Consider the following 15,094-nt stretch of genomic DNA (forward strand, 5'->3'; position numbering starts at 1 on the left):
CACAGATATCCCCCTAAAATAACTAAAACTAAAAACAAACTAAAAACTACTTCCAAAAACATTCAGCTTTGATATTAATGAGTTTTTTGGGTTCATTGAGAACATGGTTGTTGTTCAATAATAAAATTATTCCTCAAAAATACAACTTGCCTAATAATTCTGCACTCCCTGTAGTGTATAGTATTTTTTTTGTTTCCCAAGAGACGTTTTACTGTATTTGGAATTCGGGGGTGACTACTTATGTAAACATGCCTGGTCCATGACTGGTACAGGCGTAACTGGGACATAATAATGCCCCACTGTACCACTGATCAGTGGGCCTTGATCAGTGGTTGTTGATCACTGATCGGCAGAAGCAACAACTTCACAGCAGATGGCGATGAAGGCAAAGGAAGTTCTGCTCTCTTGTCTCAAGGGTTACCGCAGCTTCACACGGGATACCCTTCCTGGCGAATATGAGATATAAATAAAAATCAGAATTAGAAGAGACTCTTGTGCATGTATAGTACACAATCTACAATTTACGGGTTACTGTTGTATTAAAAATCCAACTCTATTGGCTTTAGTAAGCGACATGGTAGAGATCAAGGCTAAGACTACTTTTCCCAGAAGTCAGAGCGAAAGAAAGAAGGCGCTGCATCTCAAAAGGAACGCACAAGGTATGCCTTGTTCCTCTTCGTATTTACCAGGATTAGAGATATGTAAACTCCGCTTCATTAATGCAAAGTCTGTCTGATGGTGTGACACCAGATAGGTCAGCTAATAGCTTCAAACACTGTCATTTATTAGTGGCAGTGAAGGCGTCACGACGGCACTGTTTTTATGTCCATGTGCTATTAGCCAGTTGGCTAGCAGCCTCAGTTCGGGGTGATTGAGCTACAAACTGAAGTCGGCACGTCTCGGTCGTTGTTCCAGCAGCACAAACAAATCTCCTAAATACAGCCAGGTTTGGCAGCTAACGTAGGAATAAGTCGAGCTAATGTGAAACACTGACATGCTAACACACTTTGCTTCCCTGTGAAGTAGTTGTGTAACTTGTTGTTCCCTAAAATTTGGAAATGAGGCTGAAGTTCAGTCAGGAGAAAGCCAGATCACTCCTGGAGTTGTGCTGATGTATCACGCTAAAATAAATAAATAAGAGGTAAGAAAATTGTTTGGTAAATTTTGCCCAAAGTTTAGCAACATTAGCATATGTTAGGGCTGTTTTTGTTGTGCATCTGCACTTTATTGTTGTCAATGTCTACGCATGGGACAGTGTGAAACGTAATTTCAATTCCACCTGTATTTTCATTAATTTTACAGTTTTGCCTACTGATTGTACCTGATAGAAGCTATAGTTTCTGCTTGCCTACTCAGATGTGACACTGACACAGACTAAGAACTATAGTAGATTGTTTTTGTGGTAAGATGCCTCGTAAACACAGTGTATGGTTATCGCAAAGCACATGAATGAAAAACTTAAGTAGAAAATACAAAAATTAATTATAACTTGGATTTAAACATCGTGGAAGAACTGCTTGTTTTCTTTTTTGTTTTTTAAAAAAAGGCTTTCATGCCCCTCAGGCGTGCAAAAGTTGCACTGCCGTCACTGTTTTGGAAGGCGCAGCAGACCAGCATTGATAAGAGTTATTGATAAGTATGGAGACACACAGGTCAGGTGGATTGCAGTTCTAGGAAGTGTTTTTCAATATCTTCCAATATTCATGGAAACGCACAGAAACATTTGGTTTACTGCAACACGTGAAGAAAACTGTCAAATCAGGGGTGGCAGCGCTTTGCATGAAAATCTTGTTTGTCGCACAGATTAATAGTGAGAGTTAAAGCTAAGACCTGCTGTGTCAGAACAGACTGCGCAGCTCACATGATTGATTTTGTTTTTCAGGTGAACAATGACATTGGACTGAGCGGCTGGAAAGCTTTCTGTCTGACAATGTCAGAGAGAGGAATGGAGCAAAGGTCAACATTTTCTCTTACTCGCCAGCAGCAGCATGTAGCTTTTTAACCAGCTCGTCGGATGGTTCGTTCTCTCCAGTTCAGCCCTCTCTGACACAGAGAGGCAGAGGACTTGAGTTTGTTTTCTTCATAAATTCCAGGTGGAAAGTCGGCAGCTTTTCTTATCGAAAAGAATCCTCGCATGCTGATTTGATAGCGTGAGGGGGGGAAGAAAAAGTTACACGCCTGTGCAATGGTAGCAGAGGACACAGCAGGAAGTGGGGACAGATCAGATGGGGAGAAAGAGATGGATCAGAAAGCATCTGAAGACGCCGAGCGGCAGGAAGACGGGGATGTAGCGATGGCCGCCACTGCCGCAGAGTCTCCCTCTGGAGAGGATGAAGCCAGAGATCCCAGAAAGTGGAAGTGGTCTGTGATTTTCTTGTGTTTCTACGGGTTTATGTCATCCATAAAACCCGGGGAGCCCTTCATCACGCCATATCTGCTGAGCCCTGAGAAGAACTTCACCAGAGAGCAGGTGAGTGATGCACATTTCTCTGCGTAATTTGATGAAAGTTTGTGTTGACTGGTAACCTTCCCATTAGGGCTGGGCCATATCCTATCGTTCACGGTAATACTGGTATAATGTTAGGCAATGATAAGAAAATGAAATATTGCGATAAAATATGGGTAAAACACGCATTTGCAGTGCCTTTGTTTTCACACGCGCATAGCGGAAAAAGCACGGCGACAACAGAGAATGAGAAGGGCGAAAGCGGATGAAACAGATGAACCAGAACTGGTTTGTAAAAATGCTGCAGCTTCAGTGGTGTGGAACTGGTTTAGCTTTCGTCTGTCAGATACACAACAAAGCACATTATTTGGTAGAGCATGCTAGCGGGCCGTCGTTATTACCGAACCGATTTTATGTGCACGGCGCTTGAAAATCTGTTAACAATGTTTTAGTACGACTTTGCTAAGCTAAGAAGCCGCTTGGCTTGATGGATTGTCGGAGCATTACAGCTATCGTAGTCAGGAGCCTCGTGCAATAATACGTACTGTGCTTCAACATAATATTACCGTATTGTGTGTGTATAACCTCTTTTTAAGTTTTGTGTATATTATACATGGTTATGCTGAGGATATGTCGGCCAGTTTCCACTGGAAATGCCTTTTGGTTAAACTGTCAGCAAGGAATTTGCATTTGCACTGTTACATGTTTATATAACTTTAATGCAGATAAAAAACAGCTGCTTGTTTAAGTGAAAATACATTGATGGGGTTTTTTGCACTAATAAAGTTGTGGAGTTGTAAAGTATTTTGCCTCACGTCAATTATATCGTCAGTTATATCGTTATTGCAAATTTTCAAATGTATATTGTGATAAATATTTTTGGCCATATTGCCCATCAACATTACGAGAGACAAGACCTTCCAGTTACAGTCCTGCTTACAGGAGTTTTGCAGAGTTGAAAGTCATGAGCAGTCCAAAAAGTTAACCTCTGAGACTCTAACAAGCTCTGCAGTTAAGCATGTATTGCATAGAGCTGGGCGATATGAGATTTTTTCATATCACGATATGTTTTTTTCATTTCAGGCGATAACGATATCTATCACGATATAAGCCAAATAACTATATTTGTAAGATTTAAATGTGCTGTTGCTCACAAGTAAAATGTGAAATAATCAGCAGCTTGTTTTTATTTAAATATTTATTTCCCATAATAAGTTCAACAGGGTAGATGTACTTAAGGAACATGAGACTTTTTCAGATAAATAAAGGCAAATATTGCAAACTACACAAAAGACAGCCGCTAAAGCGTTTAAGTTTCAAAATAGAACAAACGAAACAGACTAAATTGTCAATTCCACTTAGAAACAAAATATTAATTCTAAAAATAAATCTTAGTTTGTTTTACAGAAGAACAGACAAAACTGACTAACTTTTGTCAATATCAAATAAACTGAGAACTAAAAGGAAATTCTCAATCTCTCCTTGTTGTATAGCTGAGCTTTTCAAACAGTTTTAACAGTTACTTTAGTCTGACAAAAGCCGAATGACGAATTAGCGCTTCCAGTCAGAGACTGAGGCTATGTCCACACGTACACGGGTATTTTTGAAAACGGAGATTTTCCGTTTTCGTTTTAAAAAAATAATCCCGTTCACACGTAAAGGCAGAAATGAAGGAAAACGGTGCTATGAACATGCCAAAGCAGCAGGTGGCGCTAGATTCCTAACCGTGCAGAAATATTGGCCAATCAGAAGTCTAGAAGCCTCGGTGGGAAAAAGTAAACAAAGCTGGGGCATAGAAGCAGAACCGAGTCGTATGTGTGGAGGGACAGTAACTGTGTGTATATGTAAGCATTTAAACACTGCAGAGAGTAGAATTAACAGTATTGTAGAAATTCATTTCACCGAAACAATAACGTGGCGCACAGTGTGACGCATGCACCAGTTCATTGTATTTCCAGACTTGCTTTCGGCACAATTTACAGTGCACGCTACTCTGTTTTTTGTCAGACTTGAAATAGCCGAAATACCTTCACACTACGGAACTTCTATGGCTCTTCCGTTCGACAATCTCTCCGGCGTTGGAACCATCATCTGTTTTCTCTTCGGTCACGCTCGGTTGATTTTTCTAGTCGGCACACTCATTTCCTCCATTACCCGCTGGCTGCTTCCCAAACAAACACACGTGCGGCTTGGCACTTGTGCTGTACGTAACAAGTCACGCGACGTGAAGCTGCGGCTGTGATTGGTTCGGCTCTGCGCTACTTAATTTGGATCGGCCGACCTTTTTTTTTTTTTTTTATTTTTTTTTTTAAGAGGACAAGAGCGGCGAGGTCTATCGCGATAGCTTAATTTCTCTATCGAGTAAAAGTTATATCGCGATAGATATCGTTATCGTTCTATCGCCCAGCTCTAGTATTGCACAATAGAATTAATGAGTTCCATGTGGGGAGTTTGCTGATCCATCTTACTGTGGTCAAAGTTCACATTCCTTCAGAGTGGGTCAGTGCATATGTGGAGTTAGACTTGTTTGTAGAGTGGGATCACTGGAAAGTGATCACTATTCTTGTTTTCCTATTGGCCTGGCCATAAGCACGAGGTGAGCTGCCAATGTGTCGACAGCATGTGGAAAAACACTTCCAAAGACCAGAATAGCAGGTTTACAGCAGAGCTGAACTCCGTGTAGAAATATCTGTTTACCTGTGAGGTTATTTAAGAGCTTTAGTCCATCGATTTTCCTGTTTTTGGGATTCCAGGGAACAAGCAGTTTATCTGTCATCAGTCCCAGTGAAGCTGGCATTTGTGAAACAAACATCAGTGCCAGACAGATGTCGATGCTTTAACCAGTTCCACTGTCATGAAGTCAGCTGTGATAGAAGTCAGTTAAACAGAAGGTGATTGGGGTGAATCTAGGGCTGGGCGATATGGCCTAAAATCCATATCGCGATATAATTTGAAGCACGTGCGGTAACGATATATATCGCGATATATTCTTTTCTTCTCTATAACGTGTTTTCCACACTATAAGGCACACTTAAAATCCTTTAATTTTCCCAAAAATCGAGAGTGTGCCTTATGTATGAATCCTGGTTGTGCTTACTGACCTCGAACCGATTTTTGGCGTGCAGAAATCTGTTAAATGTTTTAGTACAACTTTGGTAAGCCACTGCTTGATTGATGAAGAAACACAAAGGGTTTCTTTATTTTTTTCACATGACTGCACAAAGTCATGTGAAATTTCTCTTTTTCACCCCACTGAAGCCACAGCTGTTATTCATCAGTAAAAAAACCCTCCCCTTTATCTTGTACACTGTTACGACTGTTACTGTGACCAACAGTGTGTATAGTTAAGATAGAGGCTGGTATTTGCAAAATACTAAAGTGATGCAGAATTGTGTTTTGCATCAAAGCTCTTCAGCAACTACTCCGGCAAAAATGCAGAACATTTGCTTGATGAGGATGGTCAGGGGATTTTGAATTATTGGTTGGCCAAAACAAGTAATATTTGCATTTGCATTCGTGATCTTTGTCATATTTTAATTGTATCTTAGTTGTATCCTTACAGATGTGAAGAAGAATGCCAGCAATGTTGGTTTATATTTACAGCTTCGTTGAACTTTCTTTAAACCTTCTTTTAAAAGTAAATAAACTGTATATTTGAAGAAAAGTTGGCACTATTTAGGGTAGAAAGTGCACTGTCAGAAAGGTTCGTGTAAGACTCTAGCTTGATTTTGCTTTTTTTTTTTTTTCCCCACGCCTTATTTGATTGATTTATTTCCAGGTGACCAATGAGATCACTCCAGTGCTGACGTATTCCTACATGGCTGTGCTGGTACCAGCCTTCCTGCTAACGGATCTTCTGCGTTATAAGCCGGTCCTGATCATTCAGGGTGTCAGTCAGGTGGTCATCTGGATCATCCTGCTGCTTGGCGGTACGCTGCTTCAGATGCAGTTCATGGAGTTCTTCTACGGCATCACCATGGCCTGCCGTGTCGCCTACTCCTCCTACATCTTCTCCCTGGTCAACCCGGTCCTCTACCAGCGCGTGGCAGGCTACTCGCGCTCCTCAGTCCTCTTGGGGGTTTTCACCAGCTCTATCCTGGGCCAGCTGTGCATGTCCTTGGGAAACATCACCTTCTACACCCTCAACAGTATCTCTCTGGGGTTTGTCAGCTTTGGTTTGCTGCTCTCACTGTGCCTGCCCTGGCCTAAACGCTCCTTGTTTTTCAACCGGACGAATCAGGAGGAAAAGGAACTGGTAGAAGTAGCCACCAAATCTGAACTGGGCAAAATGAACCCAAAAGATGGAGGGCCATCCTTTGCTGCCCCCCCATGTCCTGCGTCAACCTGGAAGGATTCTGTGTTTATGCAGATGCTTCTGGAGGTTAGAAATGTGCTGAAGAGGCCAAACCTGAGGCTCTGGTCCCTGTGGTGGGTGTTCAACTCCACAGGGTATTACCTGGTGCTCTTCTACGTCCACATCCTGTGGAACAAAGTCTACCCTGCCACTGAGAACAAGAACGTTTACAATGGGGGAGTGGAAGCAGCTTCTACATTGCTCAGTGAGACATTTCCAGACATTTTAAAAAATAGCTTTACACAAATAGTGTTATTGAAATTTAATTTGTTTTGTATCCAGCTTGGTGTTGCTGCAGCTTGCTACATTTAGATACAAAAAATGTAACAACTCGTGCAAAGTATAAACTAAATCTCAGCCATTGTCTAATTTAAAGGCTGGCAGGATGTATTTAGCTTTGCAGTGATAGCATCAAACAACTACTTAATGTAGGACACAATCTGCAGGACTTTTATTTTTTAGGAAGAAAAATCTATGCTAATGACTCTGATAGACCCCCATCTTCATGAGAGACTCGGATCGAAGCAAAAGTGTGATAGGAGATAATTGGGTGTCTTTTTTCCAGGAACCAATTTGAGAGGGTCAGGAAGAGCTGAAGAATGATGATATGTGTTGTTATTTAAGACTAAAGTAAGGACTTGTCCACACATATACAAAAGTAGCTTTTGGAGTTTTAGGCTTTTATTCAAAGCAAATTCACTTTCAGATAGCTGAAAAAGGATGGTTTGGGTCCAGGCTAGATATAAAAGATTGACATAGCCAATGTAATGACACCCAGGCTGGTGTTTTTGCTCACCACATCTAGTGTTTTTTGTAATCAGAGGGTCTAGCTGGGGAGTAGCTCACTAGCTTTGTTAGAAAGATGGTCACATCCTCAAACTTAATTACACTTGTGTATTGAGTCTGTTATGTTCTCTGTGCAAGTGGCCAGTGTTGTTACCAGCATACTGATGTGTGGGGTTCTTGGGTTGCTGTAGTTGGTGAAGTTTCTGTCTTTGAGTCGATCCCAAATGGAGGCAGCAGTAGCATCAGGGAATACTCAAAAGGAAACAATGGTACTGAATGGGCCAATCAATGTGACTGTGCCGTTACTAGGGCTGGGTATCGTCACTGATTTCTAGAATCAATTCGATTCCGATTCACAAGGTCCCGAATCGATTTGATCCACGATTCGATTTGAATCGTGGAAATTTTGCCTCAGTCAGAAATATTCTAATTCTGATCACGTATCAGTACATTTCCATATTTTTACATCTGTAAAAAGCAAGCTGACACTTGCGAGACTTTATCAAAGGTGTGAGCATCACAGCTGATGCCTTTGTGTCAAAGTAATTGAGGATAAAACAGAAAAACATGAAGGTGGTTTTCCTGGCCTGGGATTTTATGAAAATATTCTGCACTAGATCAAAAACGAAAGAAAACCGTTAATCAACATATGAACATTACATGATGCTGCTGAAGTGAAGCAGCATCATGTAGCCCCCCCAGTCATTACTAGGGCTGGGGCACATTATACCGTTCACGTCATAATGTCAGGCAATGATAAGAAAATGAAATATCGCAATAGAATCTGGGTAAAACGTGCATGCGCAATGCCTTTATTTTCATACGCACATGGCAGAAAAAGCATGGCGGCGACAGAGAACGAGAAGGGCAAAAGCGGATCATTGAATGAAACCGATGAACCAGAATTGTTTTTTAAAAACGTGCTACTTCAGTGATGTGCAACTGGTTTCGTTTTTGTCCGTCAGATAGACACCAAAGCACTTTTTTTTGTAGAATATGCAAGCGGGCCGTCCTTACTACCGTATTTTTTGGACTATATAAGACAACCAAAAATGTGATGTCCACATATGTGGACGCCAGGTCCGAGGAGGTTAATGCACATAAAAAACAGCTGCTTGTTTAAGTGAAAATAAATTGATGGGTTTTTTGCACTAATAATGTTGTGGAGTATTTTGTCTCGCATCAGTTATATCGTTATCCCAAATTTTAAAATATATATCGTGATAAATATTTTTGGCCGTATTGCCCTGTCCTAGAATTACATTTCTGGGGTGATGCATCAGTCCTCCCCCAGAGCCATGTTCTGTTGGAAGGTTTTTCTCCTGTTAAAAGGGAGTTTTTCATCCGCAACACCTTAAAGGCCGGTCCGTGAAAATATTGTCGGGCATGAACCGGTCCGTGGCGCGAAAAAGGTTGGGGATCGCTGATATAAAGTGCCCTGAGGTGACTGTTGTTGGGATTTGGTGCTAATATAATAAATACAGTTGAATTGAGCTGTAACCACTTGAAAGCATGCTCTAAAGTTGGGCTTTTAAATATGGGAGTCTGTGGGGACAAACCTCAAGTTTTAAGACCATTAGAGGATCTGTAGTTCTTGGAAATTAGAAGGGTGACAATGAGCATTTGACTTAGGATATCATCTATCAGTGCTTTTGATTGGGTCATATTGTTGGTTGAAAATACTTGACAGTATTGAGTATTATTATTATTATTACAGGGAAACACAGATTCAAGTCTGCTTTCTTTTGAATCTTTTTTTTGGGCAAAATCAGATGAAATGAACTGTTGGATTTCTACCTATGATTCTGATGATTAGCTTTTTGAAATGATCTTTTAAATAATGTTTGTAAAAAAGGTATAGGCTCAAAATGGTTTTCTAAAAGTGTAGTCCTGAAACTGACGTGTGTGTTAACATAAACAGAAGAGCAACTGCAGTAAAGGGTGCGCTCAGCTGTTTGGGAGAAGCTTAATAATTGATTGGCCAGCCCTACTCTGTAAGGGATCACGTCAGCTTTAGACGGCAATAATTGCACTTTAAACAGTTGTAAAGATTAAAGGTAGCAGCTTCGATAATCTGGATGTCATGTGTAAGTAATGAGGTTTGATGACAAAAGTCTGATAATTGAACAGTGATTAGGAGACTTCTGTGCTGCTGCTGATATTTTTATGACAAGAACAGACTAACTTATGTCCAATATGAATAACTTTCATTTTATTGGTGACAGTAGTGCTTAGCCGACTGCTTACTCAGTCCCTCTCTACAGATTACTTGCTCTGTGCTTTAACTTAATCAGTTTAAAGACTATAACCTGTTTATTTTTCTGTAGGTGCTATAGCGTCCTTTACAGCAGGCTTTGTCAAAATTCGGTGGAACATCTGGTCAGAGCTGGTCATTGGTATCATCACAGCGGTGCAGGCCGGTCTGCTGCTTCTTATGAGAACCACAGACGACATCTGGGTCTGCTATGTTTGTTATGTACTCTTCCGAAGCTTCTACCAGTTTCTGGTGCCTATTGCCACGTAAGTGCCAAAAACAATGTATTATTTAAGATGCATCTGCTTACGATGATCTTAGTTGTAACTATGCTGGATTAAAGTTAAGTGCTATAGGAATGTGGCCAAAACTGTGGTGCTTATTATTGGAAGATTTAGGCCAGAAATATTTGGGGGGGAAAAGGATCAGAAGCTAAACCACAGCTGCCAATATCAACTGCCACGAGAAACTTCACTCTGAAACGACTTTTTTCTTCTTCTTTTTTTCAGTCTTTGCTCAAGCAGAATGAAGGATAACGATCTATTATAATGACATAAGCTGACATGTTTTGTGCTGTTGATCGTACAGAATAGGTCCTCTGGTGTACATTTTTTGTTGATGATTTATACCAAGTGATAACAGCATAATAATGAAGAAAATAAATGTAGCCCTCAGCTAAACTCGTAATGAAAACGTTAATGAGATAACACAGCGTTCGATCTGATAAGCCTCAGTACGTTGTGTCTGTCTACACTAGTATTTTATTGCTTTAACTTCATGTAATTTCAAATAACCTAAATACATCTACAGCGAGTAAGAACATACAGCGTATCATACATTTATACAAGACAGTTGCTCATGCTGGATGTTATTGTCTTGCCAGTTTCCAGATTGCATCGTCACTCACCAAGGAGCTCTGCGCTCTTGTGTTTGGTATCAACACCTTCTTTGGGACAGTGCTGAAGACCATTATCAGCCTGATCTTTACTGATAAGAGGGGCCTGGCCTTGGACGTGCACTCTCAGGTAAAACAGTCAAACAGCAGGGATGTTTCACACCAGTTGGATTTGAGAGTCCACATGCAGTAGTATAACTGGAGTTACAGTTGTCAGAAGTTTCGTGCTAATGGTGAATGTATGTAAAGTCCTGATAATTTTGGTCTATTAATATTTTTTTTAACTTAATGACTTGAAAAAAACAAGAATTGGGTGCACACGTTGGAATTTATTTTAAATTTTTTCTAATCCACAAAGGATGAAAAGTGTACGTACAGATTTCAGAAATATACATACACCCCCAATAATATTAGATTAAGTTTTAAATGTCTCTCAGTAAGTTGCACCTTGACCAGAGGTAGCTTTCAGTAAGCTGATCGCTCTTCTTGGCAGACTTGATATAGTTCAGTTAAACTAGTTGGTTTCCTGGAATGGGCGCAGCTTTTAAGTATAGTCCACAGATTTCTTTTCAGTAAGGTCGAGGTCGGGGCTTTGGGATCGTCATTCCAGGAGCTTAATGTTAGGCTGCTTTATCCATTCCAAAACCAGTTTTAATGTGTTTGGGATCATTGTTCTGGTAGAACACCCAACACTGACCAAGTTTCAACCACCTAGCTGTTGATCTGAGGTGAAGTTGAAGAGTTTGGAAGTAGTCCTTCATTATTCCATCCAATTTGTGCAATGTTCCAGTGCCACCGACAGCAAAACAGCCCCAGAGCATAATGCTACCACTACCATGCTTGACAGCTCATACACTGCTCTTAGGTTTTGAAGCCTCGCCTTTACTCCTCCAAACATACCTCTTGCCATTGTGGTCAAAGACCTTTGCAAAGTGGTGAAAAATTAGAATAATTCGTGGTTACATGCAGTTGGAATCTGCAGTTGTTTAGAAATGACTCCAAGAGACCTCCCCAAATTGTGTAACTTGACAATTCTCCCAAGTTGTTTACTGAGTTCATTGTCAAACAAATGCTGCTTATGCTGCATAGATAAACTCCCAGTTATAGTAAATCATGATCATTAATGAGAAGTTGGTAGGTAGCCATGTGAAATTAAGACATTGTAGAAACTTCAACACTTTATTAAAATATTCAAGTGAGGGTATGTCTATATCTGAGTCCGTATGTATAATTTCGACCCTCTGTGGGTTAGAGAAAGTCTAACATAAATTCAAACGTGTTTTCTGAAGATGTATGCTGCACAATCACTCCACCCTGGAAAAGGTTCAATGAAAAGCTCAAAATTATCATGACATTCATGCTCATGATGAGTTTTTGTAAACTTCTTACCACAACTGTATCCCTAATGTGGTCTATTGGTGTAGTTTTATGTTGTGCATCAGGGCTGTCAAACTCAAATACACAGTGGGCCAAAATTCAAAACTGGATCAAAGTCGCGGGCTAACGTTAATATTCATTGAAAAAATCTTCCTCCAAATATAACAAGGAATCTTTTCTTATGGACTCAAACAGTATGGAACAAGCAAAGCTTAATACTAAACAATATATTTAACTTATATAAATGTATATATAACTTAATATTGCACACATGCAAAATCAAAGTTCCAATTAAATAACACATCAGTGGAATTCATTTCTTAAATAAAAACTGTATTTGCAGCCTTCTGAATTAAATGTTATCATTCATCATATTTTCATCATATTCTCCCACCTGCTCCTGTTTTTATTCTTTTAGCCATTTTGGGATCGGTAGCATGGCAGTATTTGCATGGTTGCTATGACTATTGTCAACAGAGGAGAGGGAGCTAATAAGTCCTGTTGTGACTGATGCACCAAAACACCAACAGAGCATTCTGGGAATTGTAGTATTAGCAGTACATGACCTGTGTAATCGCAGCAGGCCAGCTCTAATAGTTTTGTATGGCTTCACGGGCCAAATGCAATTAGGCTGCGGGCCAGAGTTTGACAGCTGTGTTGTACGTTAAAACATCTGGACAGCTCCCTCAGTTGTATGTGGAAGAACCATACACATCCATGGGTGTAACCCACATGCTCAACTCTGCTGCTCAACCCACAGTGTAATCAACCAAGCAAAGACTTCCTTGCTTTTGGGGAAACTTGTTAGGAGACTCGTTTCTGCTCCCTCCTGACAGCTGTCAGTGGCCATATTTCCAAACCATTATTTTGCCATTTAACAGGTTCTTTACTTCATTATCGTATTCAAATGAGAATAGTGTTGTTGTTTTTTTGCCAGTTTAGTGGAAATTGGATTAAAATTTTGTTTGGGCTGGGATCTCATGAGGTGCAGGATAAAAAGCCTCATCCATTGCACATCTCTCTTACAGTTTCTGGTGTACTTCTTTTACTTCACTCTTCTTACTGTCGTCTACTTTGCCTGCGCTGCTGTGGTCATCTGCCGTCACTACCGAAACGAGCGGAGGGGAGGAGTAACCAGGGACCAGCCCACGCCCACGGAGCTCAGCCCTGTGGTGACAAACAAGGAGCTAGAAACTTTGTCTAATGGCAAAAGTGCCTAACCCTAAACACAAGAGGAGAAACGTGTAGTTCCATAACATTGTTAGACCAGTTTTACTAATAAGCTCGTGAGAGTCACTGAGATCAGTGTTTTAGCCCCTTCATACACTCAGGTGGGTTCAGTGATGCCTCTGAGCCTTAATCAGAAGTGCCTCATGTGCAGCGACTCCAAGAGTGCAGCAGCTTGTGTCTGAGGAGAGATTTTCTAGAGTAATTTGCTTTTAAAAAAGTCACTTTGGTGTTTTTGGACATTGCTAAAGCAGCCTGGGACCTTTAATATCACAACCAAGATTTCTTAGAAAACACGAAACAACCTTGTGACATGCTGGAGTGATTCTTTTCTATAGTCAAGGCTCACGAGACACGACCACACTTGTTTTTAACAAAACACTCCTATTGTACTTTGTTACAATTACTGTGTTAGTGGCATTTTTAAAGAACATGTGAGTATGAATGCACCTTAGTTATTGATGATGATTATCACAGTCTGACATCAGTGTTATGGGATCGGTAAGATCTTCACTGCCGATCATTTCAAGCAGCACACTGCAGATTTTGTGCAGTGTACTCTGCTCAATGCAATGTCGTCTGGTGTCTGTTTGTATTGCAGGAGCAGCACCACAGACGATTGCAATAATCTTCATTTGATACAATCATTTCTTTTTTCTTTTTTTAGGACTAATTAACATTTATACACATCTTTACAGAAAATTAAAACCTGTTCTCAATTTCAGTACCTCAGTCAACTGGAGCTGCTCGTGAGTTTGTCGATAAGTTCAGTAAACAACAAACCAAGTAAAATTTGTAAAACCTGATTTTATTTATTTTTGGTCAATGAATGGCTGTTTTTCTTTCTTTGCTTGTGTTTAACATTTAAACATGCTGGGTCAGTGCTGTAGAGCAGTGGCTCTCAAAGCTGGGTCTGTGATTCTTTGGAAAAGCAACATGTCAAGCTTTTTACTTCCACACTTAGTAACTTTGGCTCAATAGAAGAGCGTGTTACATATCAGAAGATTTAAACATTAATAGGAAACTTAATGAGGGGATTCCTTTGAAAGGCTCTCCCCTCTAAATGGCCACTGACCCCAGAGAATTTCAGAGCCCCTGCTCCGGAGAACACTAGAGGCAACAGGAAGTGCAGCGGAAATGTTAAGTAGGTTTTAAAATGACTTTGCTTGATCACTTAAACAGAAGATTGAGTTATTTCTTACAGCAGATGCAATGGTAGTTTGTGTTTACTGCATTGAGTATTCAGTGGGATGATACATTTACTGTATAGATTTGTTCTCTAGCTTCAGTTCAGTGTTAAGTGCATTTTCACTTGTGTTGTAAAATCAGGAGTATCTGCACTGCCATTGTGTCGTTTTAGTGTTTGAAGGCAGAATTTTGTGATTGACATCATTGCTGAAAAATGACTATGAACATGTCTGAGTGCTGTAACAAGGAAATGAGATGTTTGTTTTTTATTCACAAATAAATTACTGAGTGGATAAAAACATGCTGCCTCTGTCTTTTTTTGAGTGCAGTAAACCACATTTACAATTTGACACCATGTGATAGAGCTTTAGTGTCTTTAGTGTTTAGTGTTTTTTTAAAACCTCTTGTTTTATTGTCACAACAATCGCTTGCTCGGATCAGCTGGGGGTAAGTTTGGGCTTTCAAAGCTGTTGCCAACAAGCAAGATGCAGCATTTCCTCTGCTGGACAAACTTTACAACGTCAACACTGACTATGATTGAAAGGCATTTCTCCTCTTTCTACTTTA

At 40.3% G+C, this 15,094-nt stretch overlaps 1 protein-coding gene across 2 annotated transcripts; it reads left to right on the forward strand.

Moving 5' to 3' along the window:
• The first annotated feature begins 615 nt into the window (after positions 1–615).
• Positions 616–14,777, forward strand: slc19a1 (solute carrier family 19 member 1). Of its 2 annotated transcripts, none has more exons than XM_085347861.1 (6): positions 616–659; positions 1,883–2,470; positions 6,225–7,005; positions 9,914–10,106; positions 10,724–10,865; positions 13,141–14,777. In XM_085347861.1, the coding sequence occupies exons 2-6, from the start codon at positions 2,186–2,188 to the stop codon at positions 13,330–13,332; spliced, it is 1,593 nt and encodes a 530-aa protein (XP_085203987.1). In that variant the 5' UTR covers positions 616–659; positions 1,883–2,185; the 3' UTR covers positions 13,333–14,777. The 2 variants fall into 2 exon arrangements, with proteins under 2 accessions (XP_085203987.1, XP_085203988.1); XM_085347862.1 differs by lacking the exon at positions 616–659 and adding an exon at positions 852–1,141.
• The last annotated feature ends 317 nt before the right edge of the window (positions 14,778–15,094 follow it).

This window comes from Diplotaxodon limnothrissa, linkage group LG23 (genome assembly GCF_057381915.1).
Source record: "Diplotaxodon limnothrissa isolate DT_005_m linkage group LG23, D_limnothrissa_male_GT1.1, whole genome shotgun sequence".
NCBI lineage: Eukaryota > Metazoa > Chordata > Actinopteri > Cichliformes > Cichlidae > Diplotaxodon > Diplotaxodon limnothrissa.